Genomic DNA, 16,279 nt, shown 5'->3' on the forward strand with positions numbered 1-16,279 from the left:
AAAGATACAAAAACAACAGGCAACTGTGACAGCTCAAATAACATAATCCAAAATAAATTGCAAGTGGTTTTTGTAAATGTTGAACTTGTTGTAGAATCGACACCACCTGATAATATATTCGCCGTGTTTATTTACTTTAATTTGTTGTTGGTATTTTTATTGCAATTAGAGTGTTCAAAAATTCGAAAAACTGGTTCCCGGTTTAACCGACACCCATATCCACCATACCTGATAACAAACATTCTATAGATACAAATTATATATTCAATGTTTAGAGGTCCATAAGTCGGGAAGTATAGACTCTTTTCTTATTATTATGATAGCTATCAATACCAAAAATATTATTATTAATAAATGCAGGCTGTTGCGACGATCTTGATTTGGGCCAACTAGATTTAAGCCAAAAACAGGTTTGTCAAAAAACCGAAACCGGTCGAGTATACAATGATGAAAAACCGATTGACCGGTTTTCGGTTTTGGATACTCTAATTTGCAATGTATCCCATCTTCTTTTTTCTTATTGTCAGTCAGTCAATAAACATTTTCATTTTCGCTACGATAACAATACGAATAAACAAATCGAAATAAATCAACAAATAGAAAGAAAGCTAATTTTGCAAAAACAAAACAAGTAAGAGAAAAGAAGTTTTAATTATCAATTTGTTGTTGTGGAATTAAACAAAAGTTTTTTTCTTTATGATAATTTCTTCCAATTATTGTGGTTTATGTTCAAGAAGTTGGTAGAGGAAGCAATTACGGTGAGTAGAAAATTTGTGTGAAAGACGGACAAAAAAAAAAAGAATACCAAAATACAAGATACAAAATAGAAAAAAAGTAGCGGAATTCAGACAACAAAATACAGGAATTTAAATAATGGAAGAATAGCAGAGACATCATCATCAGCTCCAGTAATATAAAACAAATCCGAATTGGAAGAAATCCAATAAGAAATTTTGTATGAAGACGCACAAAAAAATACAGGAATTTAACTGTTGCAAGAATAAGATACCATCAGCAGTTCCAGTAATAGCTGCGAAAAATATTCATAAAAGAAATCCAAATTGAAACGCAATTGTGTGGCATTAGAAAAGTTATTCACACACAAATAACGAATTTAAAGCAAGAAACCATCAAAACAAACAACTAAAGAAGAGGCAGCGCCCCATTTATGTGTTGAACAGTAGATAGTCCACAAAACAATATTATTTTTCTGCCAGCGCACATTGGGTTCGAATGTTTTAAAAGTGGTGCTTCATTGAAATTTAAGAATTAAATGTTATTCATAACTATTGATATTGCTAAAACCTACGTAAAAATTTAGGCTAAACTGTAGCTTATGGTCGCCACTTTGGATCGATACCAAATTTTTACTAGATGTAGATCTTTATTCAGCATACATATAGCTTTTTTATGTTGCAGTTCCATATTTCCCGAGATATTGGACTCCAAAGTTCAAATTTGATATGTTGTATTTTTTATCCGATTTGATATAGGTATACGTCATTAAAATAGCTTTTTACAATACGTTTTTTATGAGATATAAATCTTTAAATTGTTGGACCCATTAGTTGCAATATTCCAATTTTTATGTTTTTATTCCTATAATTTTTGGAAAATGCCTGTTTACTCAAAATATGTCAGATTAAAGGTATTAGTTTTTTTATAATAATATTCACAAGACTTTAGGCTTTAATTTAAGATATCATAAGTCCATATTTACTTTCCTATTCACATACTAAGGGTCATTAAAATTCGGATGTAGAATAATTTATATTTATGTTATACCTTTCATCATGAGTGACAAGGGTAATATATATCGTTATAGATAGCGGAGTCGATATAGCTATGTCCGTATGTATGTTGAAAGCGACTTTATATTGGGAATTCTCCCAATCTACATATGGATTATTAATTCATTAATATAGACAATATGGATATCTAATGATAGATATTTCGAATATATAGTAAGTTGAACCTACAATGGGTCAAAATCGGGAAAAATATGTTTTAACCCGAATTTTTTTCACCAAAAAAAATTTTTTGTCATAAATTTTTATACCCTTCACCTTCGTGAGAAGGGTATATATAAGTTTGTCATTCCGTTTGTAATTTCTACATTTTTCATTTCCGACCCTATAAAGTATATATATTCTGGATCCTTATAGATAGCGGAGTCGATTAAGCCATGTCTGTCTGTCTGTTGAAATCAATTTTCTGAAGACCCCAGATATCTTCGGGATCCAAATCTTCAATAATTCTGTCAGGCATGTTTTCGATAATTTTGCTATTTAAAATCAGCAAAATCGGTCCACAAATGGCTGAGATATGAGGAAAAAACCAAGACAACCTCGATTTTTGACCTATATCTGGATTACTAAGACATTAATATAGACAATATGGATATCTAATGATAGATATTTCAAAGACATTTGCAACGACGTATGTATATAAGACCATAGTAAGTTGGACCTACAATAATGGGTCAAAATCGGAAACAAATTTTTTAACCCGAATTTTTTTTTTCACAAAAAAAATTGAAAAAACAAAAAAAATTTAAAATTAAAGAAAAAAAATTTTAAATTTAAAAAAAAATAAAAATTAAAAAATTTAAAATAACAATCGAAAAATTTTTTCCAAACAATGAAAAAAACAACTGTAAAAAAAGTTAAATTTTGTTTACCTAAAAATATTTAAAATTTTGAAGTATAATTTGGTGAAGGGTATATAAGATTCGGCACAGCCGAATATAGCACACTTACTTGTTTTCACTAATAAATTAAAAAAAAAAGTTGTAAAAACAATTAGAAAAAAATATATTGAATTTTGTTTACCTAAAAATAGTTAAAATTTGTATTTTAATGAATAATTTGTTTGAAGGGTATATAAGATTCGGCACATCCGAATATAGCTCTCGGATCAAAATACGAAAATCCGGAATGGAATCCAAATGTGTCAATAAAGTGGCATGCTTAGTATATCATTCTAAACCTAGGAAGTTATATAAAAAATGATTCAATCTAATAACAAATTCAAAGCTATAATAAAATTTCTGTTCCAACTTCAGAGGTCCAAACTCGGAAAATATGGATAATTATTTTTACCCTATTATATCAACATATGTATATGCCCGGCTGTCAATAAAACTACTTTATGAGACGCCGTTGTTCAACATAGCATGCAACAACTTTATATGGGTTACTTCATACCTTTATATCGGTCATATTTCGAAATAATGACAATTGTCATTAAGTGCATTTCAAAAAGTTTAAATTGGAATCGTTTTATAAAGGTTTAATATTTACGGGAGTTTTTTTATACCTCGTTTCAGAGCTATTTTCATACACAATAATATTAAAAATACTCCGATATGATGCCAACCACTAAAGATAATGTAACATTTATGTTTCAACTTTAATAACTTAACTTATGATGGAGCTCCGACAAAAAAATAGAAAAATCTAAACCACCTTCCTAATCCCAATTCTAATAGAAACAAATTAATTTTTGTTCGCTGCTGCCCAGAAACTAGATTTTTTCATTTCAACTAAAAGCGATATTTATTAGAGGTGAAAAATGCAATATAAAATTTGTTGTCGGCCACGCCTATTTTCAATTGGGCGGGTCTTCAAAGTTGAAAATATCTTTGACTAGATCTCGAAAACGTAGCTTTGGACAATATTTTTCTATACATACAATTAATGATATTAAAAATTCCTTTCTAAGGATATATAACAAGACCTATTAATATTTACCGACAATGTTAAAACTCCTGGAAACAGATTTTTCGATCCGAGTTTTTTATTTAACTAAAAATCGATCAGAGTTCGAATCAAAGAAGATAAAAGATTGGAAAAATTAAAAACCAATAATTTATTCCTATAAAAATTCATACATATTTACAAAATATAGAAGTACATATCGCTTTTTTAACTTCTTAAAATTAAAAATATATTAAAATAACGGTTTCCCTGAATCAATCACCACTTTGGACATCTTTAACCCACTGTGCAGCATTCAAGTAAATTTTATTTTTGTGAATTGTTGCTGTATTTTTGTTGTTTTTCTTCTTCCTCTACTCATTGTTGCTGTTGTTGTTTTTATGTTTTTTTAGTGGCTTTTACAGTTGTTCTTCCAAAGTCGCTCATTTGAATTCCTTTCTGTGTTGCGAATTTTTTGGTGCTTTTTTTTGTTGTTTGTTTGGAAAAAGCACATTTTGTTTTTGGTCTTCTTGCGGACAAGGTAAACGCATAATTTTTTTTGGGTTTATTGTAGGTAGAAATTGTTGTTGCTTTTTAAAAATATAATTTTAATAATTTTCTTTTATTTCTTTTCCAGTTGCTTGCTAGTGATACTCGCCTAAAGAAGAAGTATTTATTAATTTGCTGCTTAAAATGGATACCAAAACTAAATTGAAACGTTTCTGCTTTTTGGGCTCCTTTGAGCCGGTCTATACCCATTTAAGTGGTACTCTGAATGTCGAAGTATATTGGCCTATTGTGGAAAAACTGGTTGTGGCTTTAGATCACGGAGTATTTATTCCACTGATGAGAGAGGTTTTACATGAGGTTCCTTTAGTGCGTCGTGATGAGGTAAGTACAAGTATTTAGTTGAATTTTACCTGTGGCTGGATTTAAAATATTATTTATTTGTGAAGTTCTATGGAAAAAAAGAGTTATCTTACAATGTGTATGGGAAATCAAAATTAATTATTGATGTTTTTCGGCAAATTTTATATATTTTTTATCACATTTATTGTTTGTCGTATTTGCATTTATAAATACAATAAAATAATATAAATACAATGGACAAATGCACTAGTTAGATACATTAGAGCCAACAGTTCTAGTGTATTTCTGGTGACATTGTCAATGAACGCGTCAACAGTTTTTGTTTTTTATTTTATTATTCTGTGCAGTCGATAGTTACAGTCTACTGGTGGATTTTGAATGACACTAGTAAATCACTACAAATTAACTATTTTCATTCCCTGCAGGGTAGTTTCTAAATTGACTATGAAATTGTATCATGATTACGGATGCCAATCTCGAAAATCCCAGGATGAGTTAAACAAAAAAATACTCGGATTTTTCCGAGATTAATAAATTCCGGGAAATTTATTAAGATTTTTGAAGCTCCCAAAATACCTAGACAGATAAATTTCATCATACTTATAATACTAATCTAGCTTCAAATCCAAAAGGAGCCAATTTTTTAATTTCAAACAGGGAGTAGCAGGTCTCCATAGCATTGACAGTCTTATACACAAGTTTATCAATAATTTCGCTTTGAGTACGAATGATATTTTTCGTCAGCTCCATACATTGAATCACTCATGGTGAAGGGCATAGATGACAATTAGATAACTGAGAGCCAAAAACCTATCATGAGAATGTATTGCATGTATTCTTATTGTGTGAAAAAAGAGTAATTACTTCCATTGATATTTCTCTCTCCTTCCATTCTATGCATTTATTCTAATGTGAAGGGTATAAATTGGATGTATGTCTTAAAAATGAGGGATTTTTTTTTTTAAATTTTTAGCCATTGTTAGCTAGAATTCCGCGCCATGAGAACTGCTTAACTTTTGAGACAAAGAACGAATCAAGACAAGTTAGGATACTTTGTTCTGAAGTAAAGCGTATCACAGAGGGAACGTTATGCATCGATCGATACAAATAGTAGTCGGACGGGGCAAGGTTTGGACTATAGCGGGTGAGGCAAAACTTCCCAACCACTTCATTCTAAATATTTGTTAAGAGGTATTGCATAATGTGGTTGAGCCTTGTCATGATGGAACATCGCTTCAAAAGAATCAGTTGCGTTCGGTACAGGTTACCTGTAGTGGTCTGGTCAGATTTCAGAAGCTCATAATAGATAGGACCCTTTTGGTCCCACCAAATAAAGAGCATTTCCTTAGCTCCATGGATATTTCGCATTGTTGTCGATTCGGCTGGTTGACCGGGCTTCACCTACGTTCTCTTACGCTTCGGGTTATTGTAATGGATCCATTTTTAATCGCAAGTAATGATTTGTTGCAAAAATGATTTTCGTTTATATCGGACTTGTAAAATCGTTTTCAAGGTCTCTCCCTATTTCCGTGCTTGTAAATGAAATTGCACAATGATTTTGCAAGCTCTTCTTGAGTTTGATGACAATCTTCATTTTTGGTTAACCTGAGCGATATTTGGCTTCTGTGTTAAAATCACCACTTCTGAACCGCACAAACCATCTCTCGCACGTTGAGACTGATGGATCTATGGTGAGAAATCGGCACTTTTTACAAATTAAAGACGCATATGACGCTTTGTTGACACAAAATTCGATATTTTCGAAGCAAAAAAACATTGTTGTTTACACTATTGTACCCTTCTAAATGGCATATAAGTTATTAAAAACATAAACCGCGTTCTAAAGATACACCATCTATTGTAAATCCCTCATTTTTATACCCTTCACCTTCGTGAGAAGGGTATATTTAAGTATATCATTCCGTTTGTAATTTCCACAATATAATTTTCCGATCCTATAAAGTATATATATTCTGGATCCTTATATATAGCGGAGTCGATTAAGCCATGTCCGTCAGTCTGTACGTCTGTCTGTTGAAATCAACTTTCGAAGCCGCAAAATAACTTACATACACGATTCATACATCAATATCCACAAATGGCTGAGATATAAGGAAAAAACCAGGACAACCTAGATTTTTACCTACTTTTTACCCATGATACAACCATTAGAAGGTAGAATCACTAGGGAGAGAGTTTAAAATGCTATGCCTTGTTACGTCAAATAATAGAAAAATAAAAAACAGAAATCCAAAAATACGAATAATAACAAATGAAAATTGAGAAATATTTTGTTTATATTTGAAATACAGTTCAATATAATCGGAGTCATTGAAATGATGCATGCAAATCCGTGAGTGTTTCTTCAGCTCAACACCGCAGGCTGTACTCCATTCATTAATTTTATTTTCAGGACATTTTAAATGTTCAAATGAACATTTAAATTGAATTTAAAATATTTTTCAATTTAGTTAATTTTTCATGTTTTTTTTTCAATTGTACTTTTATTTTTTATTTTATATTAGTCTGACAATTCAAGGCATGTAGAATTGAGAACATATTTTGTAGTGATTCTACCTCTTATTGTTCTATTATGCTTTTGACCTATATCTGGATTACTAAGTCATTAACATAGACAATATGGATATATAATCAGTGTTTAAAAAGCTACGATAACTAACAAATTTTTAACTGTTGCTACAACTACTGCTTCAAAAAAGTGTATGTAGCGGTAGCAGTAGCATTTGTCTTTTTTCGTTTTCTTGTTTTTTTTAAAACTACTGCTACCTTCAAAATATAAAACTCTTAACAGAGCAGCAGTAATAAAACATGAATTGTAAATGGAGTAGTAGCATAAAAATACAAATCATTGCTACTGCTCTATATCGAGTTTTAATTTTTAAGGTAGCAGTAAAGTAGCAGTTAAGGTAGCAATAAAAGTAGTCAAAAAAGAAAATCTTCAGTCATAACACCAAAATTGACAGAATTAAACACTGTGTGTTGTTTTTGTTTAGAGAGAGTTTGAAAGAATTATTCGATTTTATTCGTCTCAGATGTTCGTGTTGCTAACAGAAAGATCGTGTTTTCTGTGTGTATAACAAAAAAGCCGAACTTTTGTTTACAACACGGCCAACATACACAAATATACATTCACAACAACAACACATAATATAATTTTTTGGCTGAAGATTTTTATTTTTGACTTATTTTATTGCTACCTCAACTGCTACTTAGCTGCTACTTCAACTGCTACTTAACTGCTACTTCTTCTACTACCTCAACTGCTACTTATATTACTACTAAATTTTAAAAGTAGCAGAATTAATAAAAAACTAATGACTGCTACATCAAAACTTTTTCTTTTTTAAGGTAGCAATAGAAAATAAATTACTCTGCTACTTTTAAATTTTTCTTTTATTAGTACTACTACAACTACTGCTACCAAAATGTGAAGGTAGCAGTAGTAATTATTGACTCCGAGTTTTTATTAATTTTTTAACTAGACTACTTGTGTTTTTTCGTTGCTACTGCTACTTGTAGTCTAGTTTTTTAAACACTGTATATAATGATAGATATTTCAAAGACGTTTCAAAAATCAGAAAAAATATTTTTTAACCCCATTTTTTTTTGTCACCAAAAGTTTTTTTCGCTAAATTTAAAAAACAAAAAATGAAAAAAAAAACAACTGGAAAATATAAATAAATTTTGTTTACCTAAAAATATTTACCCCCTGTCTATACTTGACAAATATTAATCATAACAATTAATGACGTTTGTTGTCAAGTCAAAGTTGTCTGAGCAAAAGCACTAACAATTTTGTCATAACGAAGCAATAATACTAATAAATGGAGACTATACCTAATAATTTTTTACCTTGACAACAATTTTGAAGTTTATCATGATAAAAATTTGTCAGGTATAGACAGGGGGTTAAAATGTTTATTTTGAAGTATAAATTGGGGAAGGGTATGTAAGATTCGGCACAGCCAAATATAGCTCTCTTACTTGTTTCATTTTAAATGTTAATATAGGGAGGAATAAACATTTTCGAAAAATTTATAGATTTTTTTGGTAATTATTTGAACTTTTTTATTTTATATGTAGAATTTGAAAGTAAATTTTTAATTAGCCTTAAGTTCATTTATTATAATTAATCTGTAATAATTCAAAGAATATCACTGAATACTAATATTTAGGCAATTGGCAAATTGGAATGCTTTTTCTAACCTGCCAAGTGCGTCATCAACAATCTTTATTGTAAATTCCATCTATTTAATACTCAGTATTGTCGTTTGTAAATACCTTAAAAGAAACAAAGAATGTATTGCAATTCGTTGGGAAGAAAAGGAATCATTATTAAAAAGTCTTTTTCTTGAACTCTTGTATTGTGATTTATTTATGTGGCATTAAAATCGGTAAATTTATGGAAATCGGTTTCAATACGATCGATTTGAAAGAATGTGTTGAACTCTAATTATAGTTCTTTTGATTTTATGTATGATTTTTTAACCAGATTTCAAATAACAACTCATTTATGTATATTCAGCCCAATTATGTATAAAAATTCCCCAGCACTTTTTTCCCTTTTCATATTTTTAACATTGAATTTGAATAGGAAAAATGGGAAAAGGGAAAAAAATCCCAGGAAATTTTTATTCATAATTGGGCTGATTAATTTATTTAGGAAACAAAGAGAAGCTAAATATACCGATTTCTAGGCGAAAAATATAAACATTCAGATGTTTAAAATGGCAAATGCTAAAATTCTGGCAATTAATTATTTCTGAAATATTAAAAGACTCTTGACAGCTCAGTTTTGAACTCACTTTCTACAAAATACATTCAGAGGAGTTAAAAGGGACTTAATAAAAAATGTTAAATTTTTTTTGGAAGAGGTGCAGGAATCTACAATTGTTGACCACTCAGAAGATGATGCAGAGATTAGTATTTGGAAACTAATACCCATATAGAAACCAATCAAAAATTATACCCTACTGAAAATAATAAAAAAAATATTTTTTTTTAGTCCTAGTTTTACATATAATGCCATGTGACAATTGTATTTTATAGTTCTTTTCTAATTACTTGTATTACTTTTAAATGATATCCATAACTTCAGTACAGCGATACTTCTAAATTCTCAAAAAAAAAAAATTAAACTATGTTGAATAAAACACATTAAAATCCTTCACAACTCACGCATTTTCCAGCCTATTTTCGTTTATGCCGCCTACCTTGCCGCTGATGTTAAAATCGAAGAAAAGACACCAGTGCGTGAAGCCTTTCCAATATTAATACGTAGCGATGACGATCTATTTCTCTTCTGTAAATACACCTCATTAATAGGCGCGATAAAAAAACAAAAATGCTTTTCACAAACTGTACGTAAGGCTTTAAAGTCCTGGTATGAATTGCAAACACCTGAAGCTATACGCACAATGTGGATGGCACATCGTGGCTTACATGGCTTCACCCATAAGACTCTGATAAAGTTGTGTCATATATCGGACCAAACAATGGGGGCCTCAGATGTGGCAACGCCCTTTTTTCTGACCTGTACGATTCTACTAAAAGAAACCGAAACTATAAGTATTGATAATAAGCCGGCAACTTATATACTACCAACAAGAACAAGTAAAGCAAAGGCTATCGATTCCAATGCAAATGCAAAGCAAACTGAAGCAGTGCAGACTCCAGGTAATGTACCACCAACACAGGAAATTGTAGCTGAATCAAATGCCAATGCAAATATAATGCAAACTGATGCTGAGGCTCCAAGTAATGTACCACCAGTACAGGAAAGTGTAGATGAATCAAATGCCAATGCAACTACAATGGAAACTGATGCTGATACTGATGTTGAGGTTCCAGGTAATGTACCAGCAACACAGGAAATTGTAGATGAAACAAATCCCAATGCAAATACAATGGAAACTGATGCCGATGCTGAGGTTCCAAGTAATGTACCAACACAGGAAATTGTAGACGATTCGACTACCAATGCAAATAAAATGCCAACTGATGCTCAGGCTAAAAGTAAAAAAAAACCAAAGCAAAAAAAAACTGTTGAAAAACCAGCGCCCATCATCTTAGAACCGGTCAAAGGCTCCGATTTGGTTGTGGCCATATCAAAATTACGCACCACCAGGAAAATAAACGAAGCCATTAAGATTGTGCGCAAATATAAATTGCCCTACACACAAGTTCCTGGCCATTGGCAGCGTAATCACGTTATAATGGAGACTTGTTTGCACAGCATGTCGTATTTGCAAATATTAAAGAGTTGGCGCAAAATGGCCCGTAACAATCATTTCGAGGAAAATCCAAGAATCTTTAAACTCTGCAAACGAATGCTGGAAAATAAAGAATTTGCCAGGAAATGTCGTATACACCCAATACACTTGTTGATGTTCCTGAATGATATGGGTAATCTGGAAAAGTTGCCCACCAAAAAAGTGGAGGCCTTAAAGCTGGACTATTTGACTAAACTCTACAAGGACTCATTCCATTGGCATCCGGATTCTGGAAAGTTACGCATGTTTATCACCGTCAATTTGCAGACCAATTATAAGAAGAGTAAGTAAAATATGTTGCCACCTAATAGTCCAATATAATTTCTTATTTTCTTGTTTTCTCTGCTTTTAGAATTTTTAAAAAATCAAAAGAAATTAAACTATTACGATGCCTGTGTTGCTTTAGCCTTTGGCTATGCGAAACGTGAAGCGAAAGTAGATATTTTCCATTGGGTTGAGGAGAAAACGCAATTGAAACAGATTCTTTTCGACAAGAACTATACCACTCAAATGGGTTTCAATTCATATGATGTGGTTGTGGTAAGTTTATAATAACAAAAAAAAACAACAAATATTTATGTCCTGTTTTTTTGCTGTTTGTTTTTGGAAACCTGTTTTGATTTACTATTATGTATTGTTATGTTTAATTTTAGAATCACAAGAACAATCAACGCTTAGTCACCCCTCTTATGCATGCTTTGAACTCCGGAGAAGTTTATGATGTTTTCTTGTGCATTGTACCAACGGCTGGCCGTGGTAATCCTAAAAATAACTCTGATCTTATTTGCAAGTTTTTGGATAGATATCGTGAAAATAAAAATTCTAAGGCCAGGTAAGTAGACAATTTTTATTACGTACATATTTAGTTTCATACATTAGTCGTACGACTGCTTTACAAATGCCACATTGTCTGTGTCCTGTTTGTATAAGTAAAATACTTTTTAAAAACTGTTTAATATATAGTTAAGTGAAAATTAAACTCATGCCGATAAAAATGTAAACAAACTTCAGTAATCAGTTTACTGCGCAGAAGCGGCGCGGCACACAGTGATACTTTTTATTGACAAAAATATGAAGGAAATTCAATTAAAATTTTTTATATTTTTCTGAAAGCTTAGAAAATGTTTTGTTTTAAAACCGGACTATATTGAAAAATATACATTGTTCACCTCAGCAAGAAGCTAATGGAGACCAATTTTTTTTTGCTGTGAATAACCAAACAATTTGGTGGTTAAATTTAACATCACTGCACTGCAATAATGCATAAATGGCAAAGTATAACTATGTTTATTTGGTTAGAGGTGAAATCCAAGAATAATTTATGGTTTCGGCTGTGGCAACAACATGGTAGTGACACTGATTTGGGTGTTAAATGTTTATAATCATTGATATATATGCTTTCAATTACATTCGAAACCCATAGTTGCATCCCAAGAGTTTGAAATTAGTAGAAAAAAGAAATTGAAATCGTAGAAAAAAAATCCTCCCCAAAAGCCTTTAATAACACTAGCCAACAAGGTTTTGGACTGGAGCAACCAAATATCTTTTCTAGGCTAATAAGTGAAATAATTTAAAATGTTAAAAAAGTACCAATAGGAGAAAAGTACCAATTTCCCTTTTCTTCCTTGAACACCCCTCATATTTGAAATTTAAAAATATTCCATTTTGCCAAAATTGTTTATGCTACAGACAGTCTCAAAAGATTAAAATCTGTGTTAATGTGCCCCAGAAAAAATATGTTTTAAAAAAAGTACCAAACTGTTTACCCGGATTTGGCCCAATATACACCTTGGTACTCGAGATCCAAATAATTAATTAGTTAATTTTTGTATGAATCCAGGAACCAATGTTAAACAAATTATCAAAATTGGCTTAATAATTTCAAATAAAATGTATTTTCCCGTTTTTTTCCCCTTTTTGGGACCTTTTTTATCCCCATTGCGGTGGTAAAATTTTATTCAAATAAATTTCTGTATCGTGGTGGGAGCTCATAATAAAATATTCGTATATCTATATCAAATTATAGAAAAACATATTTTATAAAAAAGTACCAAAAATAAACACAATTTTTATCCCTCGGGTTCGAATTTCGAAAAAGTACCAAACTTATATTTTTTATTTTTTGAAAAGTAAAGAATACGATTTAAAATTTGTTTCTATGTTTATGGGTTTAAAAGATACATAGGGTGCCAAAAATGTACAAAAATATAGGTTTTACCCGTAATATCCCGTAAAAGGTTCGAATTTCGAAAAATTACGAAACACCTGTCAGCTTATTATTTAATTGGAGTAACATGCAATTTTAAGATTTGGGGAGGGAGGAACCCACAGTTAAAATTTCATGATTCTAACTTCAGTCTTTGGGCTGTGCGATGATGATCAGTCATTCAGTCAGTCAGTCAGTCAGTAACGTTACTCTTTTATATATATAGATCAATCAATTTTCACGTATTAGAGACCAGCAATAGTCTCCCAGCATGTTTTTTTACCAAAATCCTTGATAATTTCTTTAAATTTTCATTAAATCTTCGTGAGCACGCTCACTTGACTCTCTCTAAAGTACTGGAATTGAAAAAATTAAATAGATCTTCTTGCCATTTGACCACTTGTATAAAACAGTTCTGTAACTATTGCAAAACATTGTCGGTGTCCACTCGGCTCTAAAAATGTCAAGGATCTCACAAAGGAGCAACAAGCACCTCCTTCCGCTGAGTCATCAGCATTGCCTAAACGGCATAGGATGCAACAGCCAGCAACCGGAATCCAAAGCGGCACAAAGATCGTTAGTTAAGTCTTTTAGCGAGATTGTCAAAGACAACCTTGTTAGGGCGGTTATCAATCGGAGTGCCAGTGACGGATGCATATCCCAATCAGATGTGGTGAAGCAGAAATTGGTAGGGGTGTTCTGGAAAGTTCTCAAAGAAATCCTAGGCACTCTTCCGCAATGCGATGTTGCTGGTTGTAGAAGAACGCTCAGCATTACTACTAGGGTATTCAATCGGTTAACCGTTAATCGGTCAACCGATTAGTTTTGGTCGGTTAACTGTTCGAATATTTCAAAATTGCCGATTTTCAAATAACGAATAAACCGTTTAATTTGTGTCGGTTAACCGATTTTTTGTTTTTAATTTTCCATTTTAATTCAAATACAAATGTCAAAGTAAATTTATATATTTTTTCGAACATTCAAGAAATATGTTTAGTGAGTTAATAACTGATATATTTAATTTACATGTAATTGTCGAATGAGAACATGATAATAGACGAAACTGGAGACATTACTGAAACGAGATTTTATCAGAACTTATTAAAAGTATTTAAAATCCAAAAAGTCCAAAAAGCACTCCAATGGTATAATGGAGGATTTTATATGCTTAGAAAAAACTAAAAAAAATAACTGACAAATTATATATTCTTTATCATGCTTAATTCGAAAGAAAATTATTTACTTTTTGGAAGAATTGTTATGTTGTTTTGTTTATTATACCCTTCACCTTAGTGAGAAGGGTATATATAAGTTTGTCATTCCGTTTGTAATTTCTACATTTTTCATTTCCGACCCTATAAAGTATATATATTCTGGATCCTTATAGATAGCGGAGTCGATTAAGCCATGTCCGTCTGTCTGTCTGTTGAAATCAATTTTCTGAAGACCACAGATATCTTCGGGATCCAAATCTTCAATAATTCTGTCAGACATGCTTTCGATCCATAAATAACGGAGATATGAGCAAAAAACCGGGACAACCTCGATTTTTGACCAATTTTTGACCTATATCTGGATTACTAAGTCATTTATAGACAATATGGATATCTAATGATAGATATTTCAAAGATAGATATTTCCATTGCAACGATGTAGATAATGCTATAGTAAGTTGGACCTAAAATGGGTCAAAATCGGGAAAAATATTTTTTAACCCGAATTCATCAAAAGTTAAAAAAAAAATTTCGAAAAAACTATTTTAAAAGAAATTAAAAAAAAACAATTTGGAAAATTTTCTTAAATTATTTTTAAAACAATTTAAGAAAATTTTAATTTTCTTTAAATAGAAATATTTTTAAGTAAATTTGGTGAAGGGTATATAAGATTCGGCACAATACAGTTTCTCTTACTTGTTTTTACCAACAATTTTTCTTTTTCACAATTTTTTTTTGAAAATCGGAAAAACATTTTTTTTATAAATTAATTTTTTTTTACCAAATTTTGTTTTGTTTTAGAGAAGGTTATATAAGAATATAACACAGTAACTTTTTTACTGTTACTTAATAGTTATTTTAATTGTACAATTACTTGTTTATTTTGCTTACAGATTCATTATTCTCAACCTATTGAAATTCAAACGTTCCATGCAATATTCCGAAATGCGTGCAGAAAATATTTTGGAAATATGTGGATTAGATGAACATACCACTGATATTATACAAAACTTTGCCACCCATCGTTTTTTCTAAACACAATGAGACAGCCATAAAAGCGATATACATAAAAAAGGTATTATAAAATCGAATAATATTTCATAAACAATTCATAAAACATTAAAACAAATAATTAATTGCATACATAGAAATATATAAATACAAAAGCATATTTAACTAACATTTTTCTAAACGTATTAAATGTTTGTGAATATAAAAATATGCTTTCTTTAAAACTCTTATACGTATTACAAAGAAAACAAAAAAAAAAGGAAAACAGTATAAAATATTGTAGAATTTATTATAGAAAGAAGATAAAGAAACATAAATTCATAATTTTTTTTTATTAATTATCAATTTTAATATGTTCTTATTACTTTTTATAGTTTCTTAAGGTTTTGAATTTTATTTTTATTATTTTCAGTTTTAAAACATTGTTTTATTAGTATTAAGTTTCTTGCTTTTATACTTGGTATAGAATCTCTGTTTTATTTTTTAATTTCTTATTATGGATTTTGTTATAACAACTCGAATTTATTTTTATTTAATAAAACAAATACTTTTTAATTCAATAACAACCGTATGGATGCTAAAAATATTGAAAATACATTGCCTTAAAATACATACATACTTACAGTACTGGGCCAAAATATTATAAATTTCCCAAAACAAAAATATATTTGAATTACATAATAATAAACAATAAAACTTATGGTCTCCCATATCATCGTTACTTTTAATAAATTAAATTAATAAAATTTACAGATTGCATATTTAAATTAAAAATTATTAAAGAAAAACAAACTATAATATTTTGTCTTGGTACCCACCAACCACAATCTGTTTTAAATAAAAAATTTAAAGAAATCTACATATAAAATATTAACTACCTACACAAATATTTAACAAAAAAAACTTTTTGTTTGTTAACAAATAGTTAAACTAAATTTTTATTAAACAAAAAAATAAAACAGCAACGTTAATCTTCCACACAAACTA

The 16,279-nt window shown here is 30.3% G+C and overlaps 1 protein-coding gene across 2 annotated transcripts; it reads left to right on the top strand.

The window, feature by feature from the left end:
* Positions 1–528: 528 nt before the first annotated feature.
* Positions 529–15,541, top strand: LOC135957546 (uncharacterized). Of its 2 annotated transcripts, XM_065508322.1 has the most exons (7): positions 529–631; positions 738–758; positions 4,336–4,589; positions 9,779–11,144; positions 11,214–11,401; positions 11,515–11,693; positions 15,175–15,541. In XM_065508322.1, exons 3-7 carry the CDS (start codon positions 4,392–4,394, stop codon positions 15,314–15,316), a joined length of 2,073 nt encoding a protein of 690 aa, XP_065364394.1. In that variant the 5' UTR covers positions 529–631; positions 738–758; positions 4,336–4,391; the 3' UTR covers positions 15,317–15,541. The 2 variants fall into 2 exon arrangements, with proteins under 2 accessions (XP_065364394.1, XP_065364395.1); XM_065508323.1 differs by lacking the exons at positions 529–631; positions 738–758 and adding an exon at positions 4,156–4,239.
* Positions 15,542–16,279: the final 738 nt, after the last annotated feature.

Source organism: Calliphora vicina, chromosome 4, assembly GCF_958450345.1.
Source record: "Calliphora vicina chromosome 4, idCalVici1.1, whole genome shotgun sequence".
NCBI classification, from domain to species: domain Eukaryota; kingdom Metazoa; phylum Arthropoda; class Insecta; order Diptera; family Calliphoridae; genus Calliphora; species Calliphora vicina.

Bases quoted from the DNA above. Each gene is read 5' to 3' on its own strand.
- LOC135957546 (XM_065508322.1), top strand. From the start codon at position 4,392: ATGGATACCAAAACTAAATTGAAACGTTTCTGCTTTTTGGGCTCCTTT. The intron at 11,145-11,213 runs GTAAGTAAAATA...CTCTGCTTTTAG, and splicing joins GCAGACCAATTATAAGAAGA to AATTTTTAAAAAATCAAAAG. The intron at 11,694-15,174 runs GTAAGTAGACAA...TTTTGCTTACAG, and splicing joins AATAAAAATTCTAAGGCCAG to ATTCATTATTCTCAACCTAT.